The 17,547-nt window shown below is 34.7% G+C and overlaps 1 protein-coding gene across 1 annotated transcript in view; it reads right to left on the bottom strand.

Moving 5' to 3' along the window:
• Positions 1-17,547, bottom strand: part of MDGA2 (MAM domain containing glycosylphosphatidylinositol anchor 2) — a 912,048-nt gene that overhangs the window by 425,205 nt on the left and 469,296 nt on the right. The window contains exon 3 of the mRNA XM_025295819.3: positions 6,051-6,225. Within this exon, the coding sequence (XP_025151604.2) occupies positions 6,051-6,225 (175 nt within the window). The remainder of the gene's footprint in view (positions 1-6,050; positions 6,226-17,547) is intronic.

The raw sequence follows: 17,547 nt of genomic DNA, 5'->3' as shown, positions 1-17,547 counted from the left end.
CACGCTGGTTTTAGAAAAGGGAGAGGTACCAAAGATCAAATTGCCAGCATCTGCTGGATCATGGAAAAAGCAAGAGAGTTCCAGAAAAACATCTATTTCTGCTTTATTGACTATGCCAAAGCCTTTAACTGTGTGGATCACAATAAACTGTGGAAAATTCTAAAAGAGATGGGAATACCAGACCACCTGACCTGCCTCTTGAGAAACCTATATGCAGGTCAGGAAGCAACAGTTAGAACTGGACATGGAACAACAGACTGGTTCCAAATAGGAAAAGGAGTACATCAGGGCTGTATATTGTCACCCTGCTTATTTAACTTCTATGCAGAGTACATCATGAGAAACGCTGGGCTGGAGGAAGCACAAGCTGGAATCAAGATTGCCAGGAGAAACATCAATAATCTCAGATATGCATATGACACCACCCTTATGGCAGAAAGTGAAGAGGAACTAAAAAGCCTCTTGATGAAAATGAAAGAGGAGAGTGAAAAAGTTAACTTAAAGCTCAACATTCAGAAAACTAAAATCATGGCATCTGGTCCCATCATTTCATGGGAAATAGATGGGGAAACAGTGGAAACAGTGTCAGACTTTATTTTTTGGGGCTCCCAAATCACTGCAGATGGTGATTTCAGCTACGAAATTAAAAGATGCTTACTCCTTGGAAGGAAAGTTATGACCAACCTAGATAGCATATTCAAAAGCACAGACATAACTTTGCCAACAAAAGTCCATCTAGTCAAGCCTATGGTTTTTCCAGTGGTCATGTATGGATGTGAGAGTTGGACTGTGAAGAAAGCTAAGCGCCAAAGAACTGATGATTTTGAACTGTGGTGTTGGAGAAGACTCTTGAGAGTCCCTTGGACTGCAAGGAGATCCAACCAGTCCATTCTAAAGGAGGTCAGTCCTGGGTGTTCATTGGAAGGACTGATGCTAAAGCTGAAACTCCAATACTTTGGCCAACTCATGCAAAGAGTTGACTCATTGTAAAAGCCCCTGATTCTGTGAGGGACTGGGGGCAGGAGGAGAAGTGGACGACAGAGGATGAGATGGCTGGATGGCATCACCGATCGATGGACACAAGTTTGAGTGAACTCCGGGAGTTGGTGATGGACAGGGAGGCCTGGCTTGCTGCTATTCATGGGGTCGCAAAGAGTCAGACATGACTGAGTGACTGAACTGAACAGAACTGAAATGTATAACAGATAAGTGATAATATTTTGAGGAATATTTTAATTGTTGCCAAAATTTTAGGCTAAAATTTATGTGCATTTTCCAGCAAGTATATAATGGATTTTCATTTTATAAGATTTAATTGGAACAGTTAATATTTCAGTATATTCATTTTTTAAAATAAATACTTGCCAGTGATTACTAAATGTTTTTTAAAACTTATTTGTAGTCTAGACACATAAAATATACTTCTTTAATAACAATAAAATAAAACAAACCAATAAAACTTGCTTATATTAATATCAGCTGATATTAATTCTCTATAAAAAGTAATAATCACATAGTATTTCTGGGACTTCCTCCATCCTGTATATTCTGCCAAATGTATTCTCACTTCACCGCCACTGTCACAGCGTTACTTCCATCAAGATTTACCTCAAATATTGTTTTTCTCTGGAATTTTCCTGGGCCAATATTTTGTCAATGTTGACCAAAACATTCATGATTCCTACAGAAGTCTAATCAAACTTTAAGTACAGTATCTATTCCACTATATCTTGTGCCTAGTTTTTAAATCATCTGACAGCTTAGTAATTTGACAACTTAGACTGTAAGCTCCCAGTGGGCAAGGCCCATTATCTGTCACCATGAGACATTCATGGGGTCGCAAAGAGTTGGACACGACTGAGCGACTGAACTGACTGACTGACAGTCTAAAAGCTAAGTGATGTCTCCAATTCCTGACTTTTTTAATGATTCTATAATTCTGTGCCACATTTTATCCTCCATACTGACAGCTTTGATTCAAGCTTTCTTCAGTATGTTGAACAGTGGTCATTTCCTGATCTATTTCCTACAAAATTGTTTTTCTGTCAACTCCTCTTCCACTTTCTCTATCACTGTTCACATGCTTGGCTATTGTTGTATTCCTTTATTATTGTTTTAGTATAGTTTCAGGGAGAAGACACAAAGAATGAATATTTTGAAAACAGTAGGTTTAAGTAGAACTAACTCTTTATTTTTTCTTAAACATATAGCTGTTAGTATTCAGACCCTCAGAAGCTATTTCCCAGCAAATGAAGAATTGTAATTGAGTAGCTTTGGGTCAGAAATATTTGTATAAATAACTAGGTAAGATTTCTTTTTTAAATGTAAGTTATCTGGTTATGAAATCTGTTTGTTTATAAATATACTTTTTAAAGAAATTATATTCATTTTGAAATGCTTAGAAAGGAATCATAGGTCATGATAAACTGAAAAACAGGTATATCTTCTCCAAACAGTAGCACTGAGTAAACTATTTTCTAGACTGAAACAGCAAAGAGAATAATAATAGTACATTTGGTAGTTTCTTTATGGAACCTACAAGGTCCAATTACTACAAGACATTTTAGAAAATTATGTGGGAAGGAACTGTTAATTCAAATTAAAAAGTCTTCCCAAACTGATCAAAATATTAACACAGTATCACAAATATGTTTATATTACTATATAATAAAATCACCTCATTTTATATCAGTCAGCATTGTGGCAGGTTTCTCTTCAGAAAATAAATTTCCTTATCAGAATAATTTTTTTTAGGATGGTATTAGCCATAAAATCTAGAAATTTACGATCACTGAATGGGGTTTAATGTGAGATATACATTTTTGTGGTTATGAAATCTCTCCAGGATGGCTATAAAATTGGTACTTTATAGAAGATTTTTAAAAGACAAACTATCATGAGGAACTCAAGGCTAAGTTCTAGTGCCATTTATTAGAATTTTTGCTAAATCTAAGCCATAGTCCACCTCAGCTGACTGTTGCAAACATGATCTATGCATTCTATGCCTATACTATTTCAAGTTCTACCAATGTGGATGAACCAGTTTAGAAAAAGAAATAGAAATGTATAGTGTATTGATGATCCTAAAACTATGGCTTAAAGCATTAAAAAACACAAAATTATTCCTATCATTTTTGCATTTTTCAAAATTAAGGTAAAAGCACCTGAAGTAAAGTTGCTCAATTGTTTATGGTTTATAAAATGAATTTCTAGTCAATCAACCAGTCTGACATCAAATCAAAATCCAAATAACAGATGAATCTTAAGACTATAAACCAATTTTAGATGTCAAGGTTGTCAAGTTTCAATCTAGAACTAATACGTTACTCATGTTCCTATTGACAATGATAGGGGAGGTTTTAAAGAATAAATATTCATGTAAAGAAAACATACTTGAGCCTAAAAACTGTAGATTATATATAAAACATAGATTCCCCAAAAGATCTGTCACATTTATTCATAGAGTCCATATGAATGGACTACTTGTTTACATGTTATTCTCTGAATACATGTTATTGTCTCAAGTAATATAATTTTAGACAGCCTTCTACTAAATCCTTGTCATCAAAAACGTATTGAAAGTCGTACTCCACTATGGTATGCATCACCATGACGTTTCACTTACACAACAAAGAATAAGATGTTTGTCAAGTTCAGGTTGTGTGGGAAAAATCCCAAAGTAGATCAAAGAAGAAGGTAATAGAACTAGCGCCTTCTAGCATGGTTTCCTGGAAGGTGACACCGGCCTTAAAAGACTAACAGGGCCTGGGGAAGCGAGGTGCCTTGTGCTGTCAGTTCCCCCCAAGTATGCAATGTGAACTGAGATCCTGCGGCACAGCTGAGTGGGCAGCAGGGCCCTGAGCAAATAGAAAAGAGGGAGAATCATGCACAGCAGTGCTGCAAAGGCTTTGCAGTAAGAAGAGAAAAGAAGCTTCTTTTCGAAAGTCTTTTAAAATGCCATTTCTCTCTTGTATTAGATTTTTAGTCCAGCAATACAATCTTATTGTTTTATCAAATGTATTGCAGTGGGAACACAACTCACAATCTCTTATTCAAAATCGTAGGGAAATGTTTTTCTGAATATTTCAGATTTTAGGAAGATATTACAGTACATATTCCTTGTTTTATATAACACACCCAGCAGGCTCTGTGGCAATACTGTGTAATCAAACACATTATTTCCAAAGCAAAACATATGATTATTCAGATGGAGTAGGGTAAATAAAGAAGAGAAAGTATTTTCTATTTTTGCGTTCAAGTTATTTCAGGTTAGATGTCACCACCAAACTAGTTCTCATAAGCTTTTGCTGCAAAAAGTTACTAATAATATTTAACAAAACATCCATTCAATCACTAGAACTTTTAAGATTTTAGAATTGTGTCTAAGTTATCAAGTTGTGTATTATAAAACTTCATGACCATAATTATAACAAAAATCACATGTATGTTCTTTCTAAAAGTTAGATTCATTTCAGTTTAGTTCAGTCGCTCAGTCATGTCCGACTCTTTGCGACCCCATGGATTGCAGCATGCCAGGCCTCCCTGTCCATTACCAACACCCAGAGTTCACTCAAACTCACGTCCATCGAGTCAGTGATGCCATCCAGCCATCTCATCCTCTGTCTTCCCCTTCTCCTCCTGCCCCCAATACCTCACAGCATCAGAGTCTTTTCCAATGAGTCAACTCTTCGCATGAGGTAGCCAAAGTTATATTATAAAAGTGTTTGACTCATTTAAATTAAATTTAGTGCCATTTAAAATTATATATGAACAAAACACCATACATAGTCTTTTTTAAAAGTGTATATTACCATAAATATTTGATTGGGAGGCGGGTGGGCAGAGGATATACTCTTCAGAAACATACATGTAAGGCCAACCAGAAGGCCCATAAGAACAGGGAGAAAGCAGCCTCTGGGATACAGATGCCTGAATTATTCCAGGTCATGCGTGAAGGTCTGGGAATTTCTAGAGGGATTGGGACTTGGGCTTCTCTTTCATCCTTTCCAGGAAAAGTGAAAGCACCTGAATGTGGAAGGTGAATCACAAATGCAACCCTGTCACTCACTTGTCAGTCACCTGAACAATTACATGAGATGCAGCATAGGATCTGGTCAACCACATGTAATTTCAGTCACTTTCCTAACTATGCAACTATATCCTGTATTGAAAGGAAAAGAAAAAAAGGAAAGAATGAAAGGTGGGTAAAAAAATGAGAACGCCTCACTTGTTACTTATATCTGAATCACTAAAAATAAACATCTTTTTATTGTAACACTAAAAAGTTAACAAATAAAATGTAAGTATTTGCAAAAAAGACAATGGAGCAATAGAAACCTATACAAAAAACTGAACTGAATGTAGGCCCTTAATTTCTTTTGGTGGGGAAGACAGTATTGAGACCAAGAGGACTTTAAATATATTCGCTAACAGCCAAGAGCAGAAAAATGAGACCAAAAACAAAAATAAATCAACAAACACATTCCAGGAGGCTCAGCATCGCCCTAGGTACTGATTACTTTTAACAGAATTGGATCAAAACAGAGTCTACACAGAGATTTTGGCCTTTTCCAAGCCAGTTCAAGTAAGTTCACTCATGAAGTGCATTTTACAAAATAAGAATAACTGAAATTCACATAGGTTAAGTTAACAAACCAGTCACCATATCCACAGCATGATTTTTTCTTTATACAAATATAAATATGCATTTATATACTTATATAGAGAGATAAAAAGTATATACCTTCAACACTAATAGTCATTAATAGGATTTTCAGTGATATTTATTTTGTTTTAATCTAATTTTTAAATGTTCTATAATTAATATGTATTATTTAATCATAAAAACTGTGAAAATTTCTAATGGAGATTCTACAGGAAATATGCTAAATGAGCTATCTTAACGTTAAAGACGTCATTCTCAACTAAATATATCTCTATTTTTTTGAACAAACTCTAGTATTTCTCAATAGATGTAACAATAAAAATAGTTGTAGGACAAAACATATCTGCAGTTGACTTAATTATAGATTTCTGGGACATTTACTTACAGTACACATCCACTCTGATTGACTTTATCGCTGGGGACCCCAGACCATTCTCTGCTTTACAGTAATAGCGGCCTCCTTGATGTCGCTGAATATTTGTAATCCTCAAAGTCTCGTTGAAGACACTTGAGTCTTGGAATCTGTCAGAGGCACTTCCTGCTGTTTTGGTCCACCTGATCTGAGCAAGCATCAACAAAGATTGTTACTTTAGGTTGGCTTTCTCACTGAAAAATTAAATACTAATTACTCATATGGAGGGAATTCCCTTATGGCTCAGTTGGTATAGAATCCGCCTGAGATGTGGGAGACCTGGGTTCAATCCCTGGGTTGGAAAGATCCCCTGGAGAAGGGAATGGTTACCCACTCCAGTATTCTGGCCTGGAGAATTCTACGGACTGTACAGTCCATGGGGTCACAAAGAGTCGCACGCAACTGAGCAACTTTCACTTTCACTCATTTGGAGAGCTGGCATTCAGAAACTGCTACAGTGCCATTTTTGGCAAGTTATTGAAAATTAAGAAGAAAAGTTTATATAACAATAAAATTATAAAATTGTAAATGCAGTTATCATTATATAGTGCATATAATTCTAACTCAATTGCACAGAGTTCATCCATAGTTTCATCAGTGTGAAGGACAATAAAAATATTAATATATACAAAGGAAGTTAAATATAAGTAGTACATTGGAAATATGGATTAGTTTCTTTTCCTTGAGCACCTAAAATTCTATTTTCCAAACCCTGTAAGGCATTTTTTATTTACCTAGCATAGGAACAAGAGGTAGGCTCTCAGTTTCTTTTTGGACATGTTTCATTATTTTATGCAATATTTTCTATTTGATTTGGTTAATTAAAGTATATTACCAGAGTAGCTTATTGAGATTATGTGTAATTTTATACACATGGTTGTTATGAATGATTTTTATTTCATTTTTATAGCTTTGCTGTAATAAGCCCACAAATAACTTGTCTGTTTGATAATTAGAATTCACTTTATATCAATAATTATTTTCAAAAAATGTGTAAACTTTTCCAAAGAGAACATTGCTATTAAATTGCCAAAGCACTTTGAATATCTAAAATACTCTGTTATAAACAATACTGTTCTTTTCAACACAGCTGTGTACATCAGATTTGGCTTTTACCAGAAATAAAGACTAGCGTTCAAGTAAACTTTTGTGTATTTTAGCTTATATAAACCTGAACAAAAGCCAGGTGATGGTACTGTAAAGTGATACAAAACAGGATGTAAAAAGATTCAGTTTTATATCTCTCCTTCTCCCTGCTGTATAATATATGCTTTATTTATTTTTAGGTTGTAACTCTGCTGATAGAAATCCTCTGCTAACACAAATGAAGAAACATAGACAAATGCAACTAAATAGTGGGTTATCAAAATTTAAATCATTTAATACTACTATTATTTATGCTATTTTGATACAATGTTAATTCAAACTTACAATCTAATGACACTAAGCAGCTTTAAGAAATTCTCCAAATCATTACAATATCAGTATAAATATATGCATGTTTGCCCTTAATTGTGTGTGAAGTTAAAATTTTACTATAAATTAATAAAAGTTGAGTAATTCATAAAAATACATATCAAATATTTATCCAAAACTTTTTACAGAAAATATATATAAAAATTAAATGGGGTGATTCTTGATTTCAAGTAGTTCATAAGCTAATTATTAATATTATCATAAAAAGACAAAGAATAACATGGGCACTGATTTGATAAATACCATTTCCATGGGAAAATCTAGGGTTCTATTTTAAGTTAAATTTCAAAATTTATAGGTAACAAAATAAAAAAAGATTAAAATGAACAAGCAAATTACATATTTTTGCTTTGTATATCTTATATAGATATATGCCAATTCTCTCATATATATATATATTTCTACCTAAGATGTAAATAAAACACAATTCCTATTAAATGCCAAGTTTTCCTTGACTATCACAATATGGTACCAATATTGATTTTTAAAAATAAACATTTCAGAATATAAAAAGTAAGTTCAGAAACAAAAGAGTTATGGAAATGGCCTATAAGTTTTGGATATTAAAAACATGATATTAAGACAATAATTTAGTTTTAGAATACTGTTATAGTACTGGTAATTGTCCAGGAATTGGGGGATGTAGAGAATAAGAGTGTGCGTGTGTGTGTGTGTGTGTGTCTGTGTGTGGGGGTGGGGTGGGGAGAGAGACAAAGAAAGAGAAAAGAGTGAGAGAAGAAATTATGATATAGACTATCAAACTTTTTGATCTTAGAATACCTTTACATCATTAAAAATTATTAATGATCTCAAATATCTTTAGCTATTTAAATTATATCTATTCATAATCAGTGTAGTAGAAACTAAAACTAAGATAATGTTAAATTATGTGTTATTAACTCATTTTAAATCATTTTAATAAACTGAAGACATTAACTTAAGGAACACTTTTAATTTTTCAAGACAAAAATAATTGAGTAAAATGAATGGAATTGCTTTATAGTTTTGCAAATCTCTTTCGTATCTTCTTTAGAGAAAAAAAGCCGGCTAGATAATTATATCAACATATGCATGCAATCTGTGGCAGCATGTTGGGGACTGGCTATAAAGGGAGTAGTATTTCAATAGCCTTTTTAGATAACTGTAGACAGTCTTCCTTGAGACTACAGTAAAATTCCGTCAGTGTTAGTTTCCTACTTGCAAAATAGAATTGAAAACCACATGTATACATGTATACCTGTGGTGGATTCATTTTGATATTTGGCAAAACTAATACAATTATGTAAAGTTTAAAAATAAAATAAAATTAAAAAAAAAAAAGAAAACCATATCAATGCCCTTTTTGCTCTTTGTGACACTAAAACCCATTGGTCTATCTTGCACTTTTAATAGATCATTTTCTCATGCATGATTTTGTAGCAACATAGATTAGTCATCTGGAAAATATGAATTCATTGAATTATGAAGATCTTCCAGATGTTGAGATAGCTCAACATATAATACAATTCACATACACTAATATCATCAGTCTTCATAGAACAGTCTTCTATAAGGATTGGTGAAATTAGTATATGTGTCTACCATGCTATCATGCTTCTGTTGGCAGATTTTCAAAAATTCTAAATTTTCTCTTAAATATGTGAAATTTATCATAAGCAATAACCATTGTTAAGGTGTTTTATTTGGGATGATAGGTTCATTTCATTCATTTCTGAGGAAATATTTGCCAAATACCCAAGTCTGAATAACCATGTATAAAAAGCATCCTTTAAGTAAAAAAAAAAAAAAAAAAAAAAAAAAAATTCTATAAAAAAAAGTGGGTAATTCATCACAAAACTCATTCATACAAGACTTTGCCTTGAGACAAACTCTGTACTTTTGTAAGCAGCAGAAATCCTTTTTAGGAATTTTCCATTTTGCCACTTAGGATATTAAAAATATAGTGACTGTGTTCTAAGATGTTAAAAATTAATACTGGAACTTCCCTGAGAGTCCAGTGGTTAAGACTTTATCTTCCAATGTAGAGGGTAGGGGTTTGTTCCAGCACATACCTCAAAAAAAGACCAAGAGATATAAGACAAATTCAGTAAACACTTTACAAATGAACCACATTTAAAAAAATCTTTAAAAAATGAATACTGATTTTTACTGATTTATCAAAAATAGTGACACTGAGCTTTTATTATTATTAATACTGTGAGTAAATAGTAGTGAATTAGCGAAGAATACAAAGACTGCTAGTACAATTTGATGCCACAGCTTTGTTCTGTGCTAACAGGCTGCCTGTTTTATCTTCCTTTACTACGAAAGCAGCACAGTGAGAAACATTCTTCTTCATGAACTCCCTGTAAAGATCACAGGGTCCCCAGAGAGATCTAGGGACCACACAGGAGAACACTGTTAAGAGTACAGAAATATGTATATAATTTAGGATTTCATACAGGAAATATTTTAAATGAAAAGTGGAAAGAAAGTTTGTTTAGTAAGTGGTGTTGGGGAAATTGACTATATATCCATAATGGAAAAAAAAAAGCTGACTCTCTAACCCACCCTTCATATCAAAATTAATTCTAGATGCAATAAAGATTTCAAAGTAGAAAATTGAAATCGTTCCATAAGAAAATATGGAGTGATCTGTCTACAATTATTCAAGTGAGCAGGGCTTTTAATACAAATTCTAAAAAAAAAAAAAACCTATCACTTGATTAACATGTCACTCTTTTTTAAAAAATTATGTAAGACAATTTACTATTAAAAATGTCAGAATTCAGGGTTAGTTTCCATAATATATACATATATATATAATATATATGTATATGTACATAGTATACTAGATGAGTAAGTTCATGGATAAGAAAAGAAAAGGGAAAAAATAGAACTACAAATTGGTATTATTTAAGTAAAGAGATGTTCAATTTCTTTCTTTTTAAAACTGTAAATCAAAGCATGAGAAACCAACTTTCACCTATCGAATGGCCACAAACACTATCTCATACTATCTTGTGCTGTTGAGGTTTCATAGCTGGGATCAGAAGGGTAAGATGGTAAAATCTTCCTTTTTGGAGCAGAATCCAGTAAATTATGTCCAAAAAATGAACACATTCAGACTTGGACCTAGCAATTATCTAGTTAAAATATACCTAACATTTGCACAAGAATGTATAAAATGTCTATGTAATAGTACAACACTGAAAACAATACACTATCAAAAGATAGGGAAATGGTGACAAATTAATTGACTCTAAAGCTGAACTGAATAGAGAAATGGAAAGAATAAACATACAAAATGTTTTATCAAGCTAACAAAAAATGAGACTATTCTCATCTGTGTAAAAAGAGTACATGTGTGTAAATGCATTTGCACATATATACTAATATGTTACTCCTGGAGAAAGAAATGGCAACCCATTCCAGTATTCTTGGCTGGAGAATCCCCATGGACAGAGGAGATTGGCAGGCTACAATCCATAGGGTTGCAAAGAGTCAGACATGACTAAAACGATTTAGCATGCTGGCATGCACTAACATGTTAATAAATATTAATACATAAATGGAGCACATGAATACACACAAAATTTAACCTTGATTAATTCTATGAGTGGGACTGGTAAAAGAAAAGAATATGTAAAATATTCTTTTCAAAAATTTCTTATTTAAAATTCTTATTTACACTTTATTTTACTATGAACAAATATTGAATGTATTATAAATAAGTTTAAAATAAAAAAATACAATGCAGTTGTGAAATAGAAAAACCAGAAAAGTATAGAAAGAATACAAAATAATCACTTATGGAAAGGGTTTTTCCCCCTCTACTTAAAAAGATAAATAATGAAAGGAAATATTCCTGAGTTTTGGAAAGATAACTTTACTCATTAAGGGGGTTTACCAAGTTATACATCTAATTGATGAGAAAAGAAACCCTCATACCATCCATGGAATTCTCCAGGCCAGAATATTGGAGTGGGTAGCCTTTCCCTTCTCCAGGGGATCATCCCAACCCAGGGATCAAACCCAGGTCTCCTCCATTGCAGGTGGATTCTTTACTAGCTGAGCCACCAGGGAATCCCAAGAATACTTGAGTGGGTAGCCTGTCTCTTCTCCAGTGGATCTTCTCGACCCAGGAATTGAACCGGGGTCTCCTGCATTGCAGACAGATTTTTTTTACCAGTTGAGCTACCAGGGAAGCCCATAAAGAAACCCCAGGCATACTCTGATAGAACTTGTGACCTCAAACTCTACAAAGGAGACTGTATAGGCTTCCAAGCAGAAGGAACAAACTATTACAATAAACTATTACAATCTGTTAGAGTCTGCCCATTCCCTGATGTTGATTTCTCCTTCTTCCACAGAAATTGAATCCCACAGTATTCATCAGGCACAAGGTTGCCCAAAACAAAGGCATTTACCATTTCAGCTACATTCTTGCCAGTGTGTTTCAAGAAGAAATATTCTTATAGGGAAGCACCCCTCCACATTTTGCTCATTTCAGCACATTACCGCTGTCTGTCATCTTGGACCCTGAACTGATATGGAATGAAAGTCAAGCACAGAGAATCCATAAAACAGAAGAATCTAAATCTCTGACATCATGGGAGTTTCACCTGCCTAACCTGAACTATGTATAGTTTCTGGGTTTCTACATAGGAGAAAAATACAATTCTATCTTACATCATACTTTGGGAGGGGGGTGGTTTCTATGATTAACAGCCAAACTTTAATTGATAAACATGGAGTGATAAGGAAGAACACACACACATGCACACACACACATGCACACACACACACATGCACACACACCATAGACATACTTTATGGATAATTCAACTCTGCATCCCAATCCTGATTAGTTCAGTAGATATTAATTCATTAATTTTACAGATTAAATGTAGAACTTGAGTTGAAACTTGAGGTGTTGGTGGATATAATTCAGCTGTGAGATAGACACATGAAAGTTGCTCAGTCATGTCTGACTCTTTCAACCCCATGGACTATTACAGTCCATGGAATTCCCTAGACCAGAATATTGGAGTGGGTAGCCGTTCCCTTCTCCAGGGGATCTTCCCAAGCCAGGGATCGAACCAATGTCTCCTGCATTGCCAGCAGATTCTTTACCAGCTGAGCGACAAGACAAGCCCCCAAATACGGGAGAGGGTAGTAGCCTATCCCTTGTCCAGCGGATCTTCCCGACCCAGGGATCAAACTGGGGTTCCTGCATTGCAGGTGGATTCTTCCCCAACTAAGCTATCAGGGAAGCCCAACTGAGCTATGAGGGAAGGTGGATATAATTCAGCTGTAAGATAGACACATGAACAGAGATTTATACAAGATAAATTTAGATTCCATCATGTAAAAAAAAAAAAAAAATCTGGAGTGAGGCAGACCAGTGAGAATTTAATGACTCCGCTCAGGGACTCAGGCTCTTTGAAACTGCCTGCACTACCATGTGCTGCTGGACCTCAAGGCCCAGAATAGCAGCTACAAATCTAGTTTGCACATCCCAATCCTAGCAGAAGAAAAGAGGAAAAGACAAAAAAGTGCCTACCACATTGGGTTTACAGAAGGCTCTAGGATATTGCCTCAGGACACTGGCTCACTTCCGATAGACAGAGCGCCACCCATAGCTACCAGAAAGGCTGGGCAGTGTACTCTTTACTACCAGAGCTCCTGTCTCCCAGGTTTCTTCTAAAATCTAATTCTATAGCTCTTGGAAAAGAGGAGATGGGTTATTTGGGACAACTTGCTAGTCCCAAAGCAGGAATAAAATACATTCACTACTCAGATATGCTGCATTGTTAAATATAATTGTATTTAAACCCTTTTTATTTCCATAAAAATAACATGTACAGAAAAAGAAAGATTGTCACACTTTAGGGGGATACTCTTTATGGTAACTATATAATCTAAAGGAACAGCTTGGAGATACTCCAAGGCTGCAGATCATAACACTTCACTTAGAGTCACCCAACTCTCATCAGAGAATTTTCTACTTTGCTTTTTGCAAATAATGATATTTCTGAAACATCATTATTTTTATGTAGTCTTAAATAAAATCACTGTTGACTAAAATAGCTTAAGAAAATGTTAAAAACCTGAAGTGCAGACCAGAGAGAGACCTAGGTGAATCCAAAAGAGTGCATTTCATAGATAGTACAAACTCAATAAGTAGTTAGCCCTTGACAATTCTCAGACTTCTAGGTTCTCCCCTTTAATTAACATCTAGTGAATGAGGAGTTTTGTGAATTAAAGGTAGTTTCTATCAGTTGTCAAGGCATTAGGCTTTATTCTCCTGTCTCTTCAGGTCAATCTATAATGACAAATATGAGCTTTGTCCCAGCCTTGTTCATATTCTGAAAAAAAGCTACTTTATCTGTAAAAGACATCCAGAGAAAAAGTAAGATAAACATCATCTGATCTGCTATAATTATTGGGGTGATTTGCCACCAGAGCCTTTGGGCACTAAACAAAGCCAGTCATGGCTCTTGTCATTTCCAGAGTGATAGTCTGAAAAAGCATAAAGGTATGATTATGAGTAACAGTGCTCTTTACAGTTTTGAAAATAAAAGTTATCCTCTTATCCTGCACTAATATCAGGGAAAATAACAGAGAAAATATGTTCTCTTTGAGCTACTCAATACAATAAATAGAACTCTGAATAGAACAGGACTCCAGATCATATGGGTTCAATTTTTCATAAACTGTATCAGTCTATTATAAATGATAGAAAAATGTCACTCTTGTTTCTAAATATTATACAAAAATTTTCTGTCAAAGCAACAAATTTTTAACCTGAAAATTTCTGTAGACTGTGTGTGTGTGCTCAGCTGTGTCTAACTATTTTCAACCCCATAGACTGCAGCCCTCCAGACTCTGCTGCCCTTGGAATTTTCCGGGCAAGAATACCGGAGTGGGTTGCCAATTCCTACTCCCTGAGGGTCTTTCCAAGCCAGGGATTGAACCCGCATCTCCTGAGTCTCCTGCACTGACAAGTGGATTCTTTACCACCGAGACACCTGGGAATCGAAAACTTGTTCACTCTGTGCATGAACATTATATTTTTCTAGCATGCTGACCAATATTAGAGATCACTGCTATCACTAATATGACTACTACTAAAAATAATTTAGAACTTCAAAAGATTCCTACAAGTTAGAGTTATTATCTGTTAATATTGTCCACATTGTGATAAGGAAGAATTGTTTAAAGTGTGTAGTGTGAATAAGAAGCTCAGGGAGGCAATAAAGAAAAGAGAGTCTGAACATCAACCTGGGGTCTTCTCACCAGCCAAAGAATAGAATGGTGAAGGAGAAGGAATCATTATGGTAAATGCATTGGAAACAAAAGGAGAATTTTGAGGTGAGGACATGAGTATTTCTGAAAATGAGATACGCCTTAAAGCAGAGAAAACACTTTTTTTCTCATTATTCTCTTGACTGTGGCTTTTCTTTTGAACTTAAACTTTGAAGACTTTATTCATCTCTTGTGAAAATAAGCAGTGAGAGATACTAAGTAAATTTTGTGTTTATCTTTAACAACGTTGATTCCTACCTGTGTATGGGGAACTACAATAGGACCTGGTAGCAGTCTATCAAACCAAAGGTGACAGAAGAGGGTACATTTTGGTGCAAATGCTTTAAAAAGTGTTGGGGGTTACTGCAGATTGCTTCGTTGAAGGCTTTTTTTTTTTGGTAGCATAACTAAGATATTAATCACGGACTCCAGACAACCAGTAACAGGATTTTATGTATACCTGTGGCGGATTCATTTTGATATTTGACAAAACTAATACAATTATGTAAAGTTTAAAAAATAAAATTAAATTTAAAAAAAAGAAAGCTCAAAAAAATAAAAGTAAATAAAATGCTTTTTTTAATTTTATTGGTTGATTTTAAACCCACGACAGGCTTGAAAGGTAGGAATTTTTTTTTCCTATGTGTCTGTGCCTTTGTACACCAGGATCCTCATGAAATGAAAGTTCTCCTTTTTTCCTTCTCATTATCTAGTTAACTCCCTCTGATCCTCCAGAAATCATTTTATTAGAAAGTCTTCCCTCTCCCATAGAACTCTATTTCATCCTGTCCTCAGTGTTGCCGTAGCACCTTGCAAATCTCTCTGCCAGAGTTCTCATTATGTGTCATATAAATTAGCTATTTCTATGTTATAGATAACGTGTTCTGCCTGAATCTCACGTAGTCCCTTTGTGCTTTCCATGTGCATCTCCTAAGGATGCCCTCTTACATTTGGAAGGTCTCGGGTCTGTGGGGCCACTTTGCTCTCAGAGGCAGAGTCTGAGAAACGCTAGAGATTTTCCTCTCTATCCAATGGCTTTTTAGTGACTATGTAAGCCCAACTCCCTTTGTCTCCTTTAGGACAGATTTTGAAGCATAACTTACACTCTAGAGCTCCTTCCACAGGATCGAGTTGAGGCTAGTCCCCTAAAATCACACCCTTGCCTGGCTTCTTCCTTTTCCTGTCTTGCTTTTTTACTCCACTAGCAGTATCTCCTAAAAGCGTTTCCCTAATAAACGCCTTGGACTTGAATTCTCATCTCAAACTCTACTTCTAAAGAACCAGACGTAAGACAACTATTTTGCCTTTAATAAACTACAACATCAAGGACTGTTCTTGATTTTGGTGTCTCCAATCCAATGCACTGAGTCTAGGATATGAGAATAATTAACAAAATCATTGTTGCTTGAATGGATTACTAGCACTATAATTCTACTGACAATGAAACATAAATAAGAGAAAAATCCCACTCCACAAGGCACCCACAATATAATGAGTTTCAATTAATTGAGGTGTTGAACTTTTAATAAACATTTCCTCAAATGAAAACTGAGTCTACTCAGACACGTTCATTTTGAAATATAACAGAGGGATTTTGGGGTAAATTCTATAATTTTAATAAATTTAATATCTAAATAATAATATTTTCATTTATCTTTATAAACATAGGATTATACATTGAATATGGATGGATGAATTTAGAAGAAAATATCAAATGGTACTTCTCTATTGTCAAATTTTAAATTCCTACTGAATCAGCAGTCGTACTATCTAAGACAAGAATAAAATTTGATAAATGGAATAAAGTAAATTTATAAAGCTAAATTCATTCAAGAGAGCTGGAAATGTTGGAGAAAAATAATATAAAAATGAAAACATTGTGTACGAGACAGCAAAAGAGACACTGATGTATAGAACAGTCTTATGGACTCTGTGGGAGAGGGAGAGGGTGGGAAGATTTGGGAGAATGGCATTGAAACATGTAAAATATCATGTATGAAACGAGTTGCCAGTCCAGGTTCGATGCACGATACTGGATGCTTGGGGCTGGTGCACTGGGACGACCCAGAGGGATGGTATGGGGAGGGAGGAGGGAGGAGGGTTCAGGATGGGGAACACATGTATACCTGTGGCAGATTCATTTTGATATTTGGCAAAACTAACACAATTATGTAAAGTTTAAAAATAAAATAAAATTTAAAAAAATGAAAACAAAATAATTGGTAATGTGAGTTATGAATTTATCAGAAAACCATCCAAATTTTAGAAGATAGGGTGTTAAATGAATCAACATTGCAATACAGCTGGCATAAAAATATCAAACACCATGCTAAATGTACTCAGATATGATTAAAATGTAAAGATTTGACTTCATTTCCAATAACCTCAGATATGCAGATGACACCACTCTAATAGCAGAAAGCGAAGAGGAACTAAAGAACCCCTTGATGAAGGTGAAAGAGGAGAGTGAAAAGCTGGCTTAAAAGCCAAGTTTCAAAAAATTAAGATCATGGCATCTGGTCCCATCACTTCATGGTAAATAGAAGGGGAAAAATGGAAACAATGGCAGATTTTATTTTCTTGGACTCCAAAATCACTGTGGATGGCAAGTGCAGCCATGAAATTAAGTCACTTTCTCCTCGGAAGGATAACTATGAAAAATCTAGACAGCATATTAAAAGGCAAAGACATCACTTTGCTGACA

This window comes from Bubalus bubalis, chromosome 11 (assembly GCF_019923935.1).
Source record: "Bubalus bubalis isolate 160015118507 breed Murrah chromosome 11, NDDB_SH_1, whole genome shotgun sequence".
Lineage (NCBI taxonomy): Eukaryota > Metazoa > Chordata > Mammalia > Artiodactyla > Bovidae > Bubalus > Bubalus bubalis.
The sequence above is the reverse complement of the archived record's forward strand: the minus strand, read 5'-3'. Positions and strand labels throughout refer to the sequence as shown.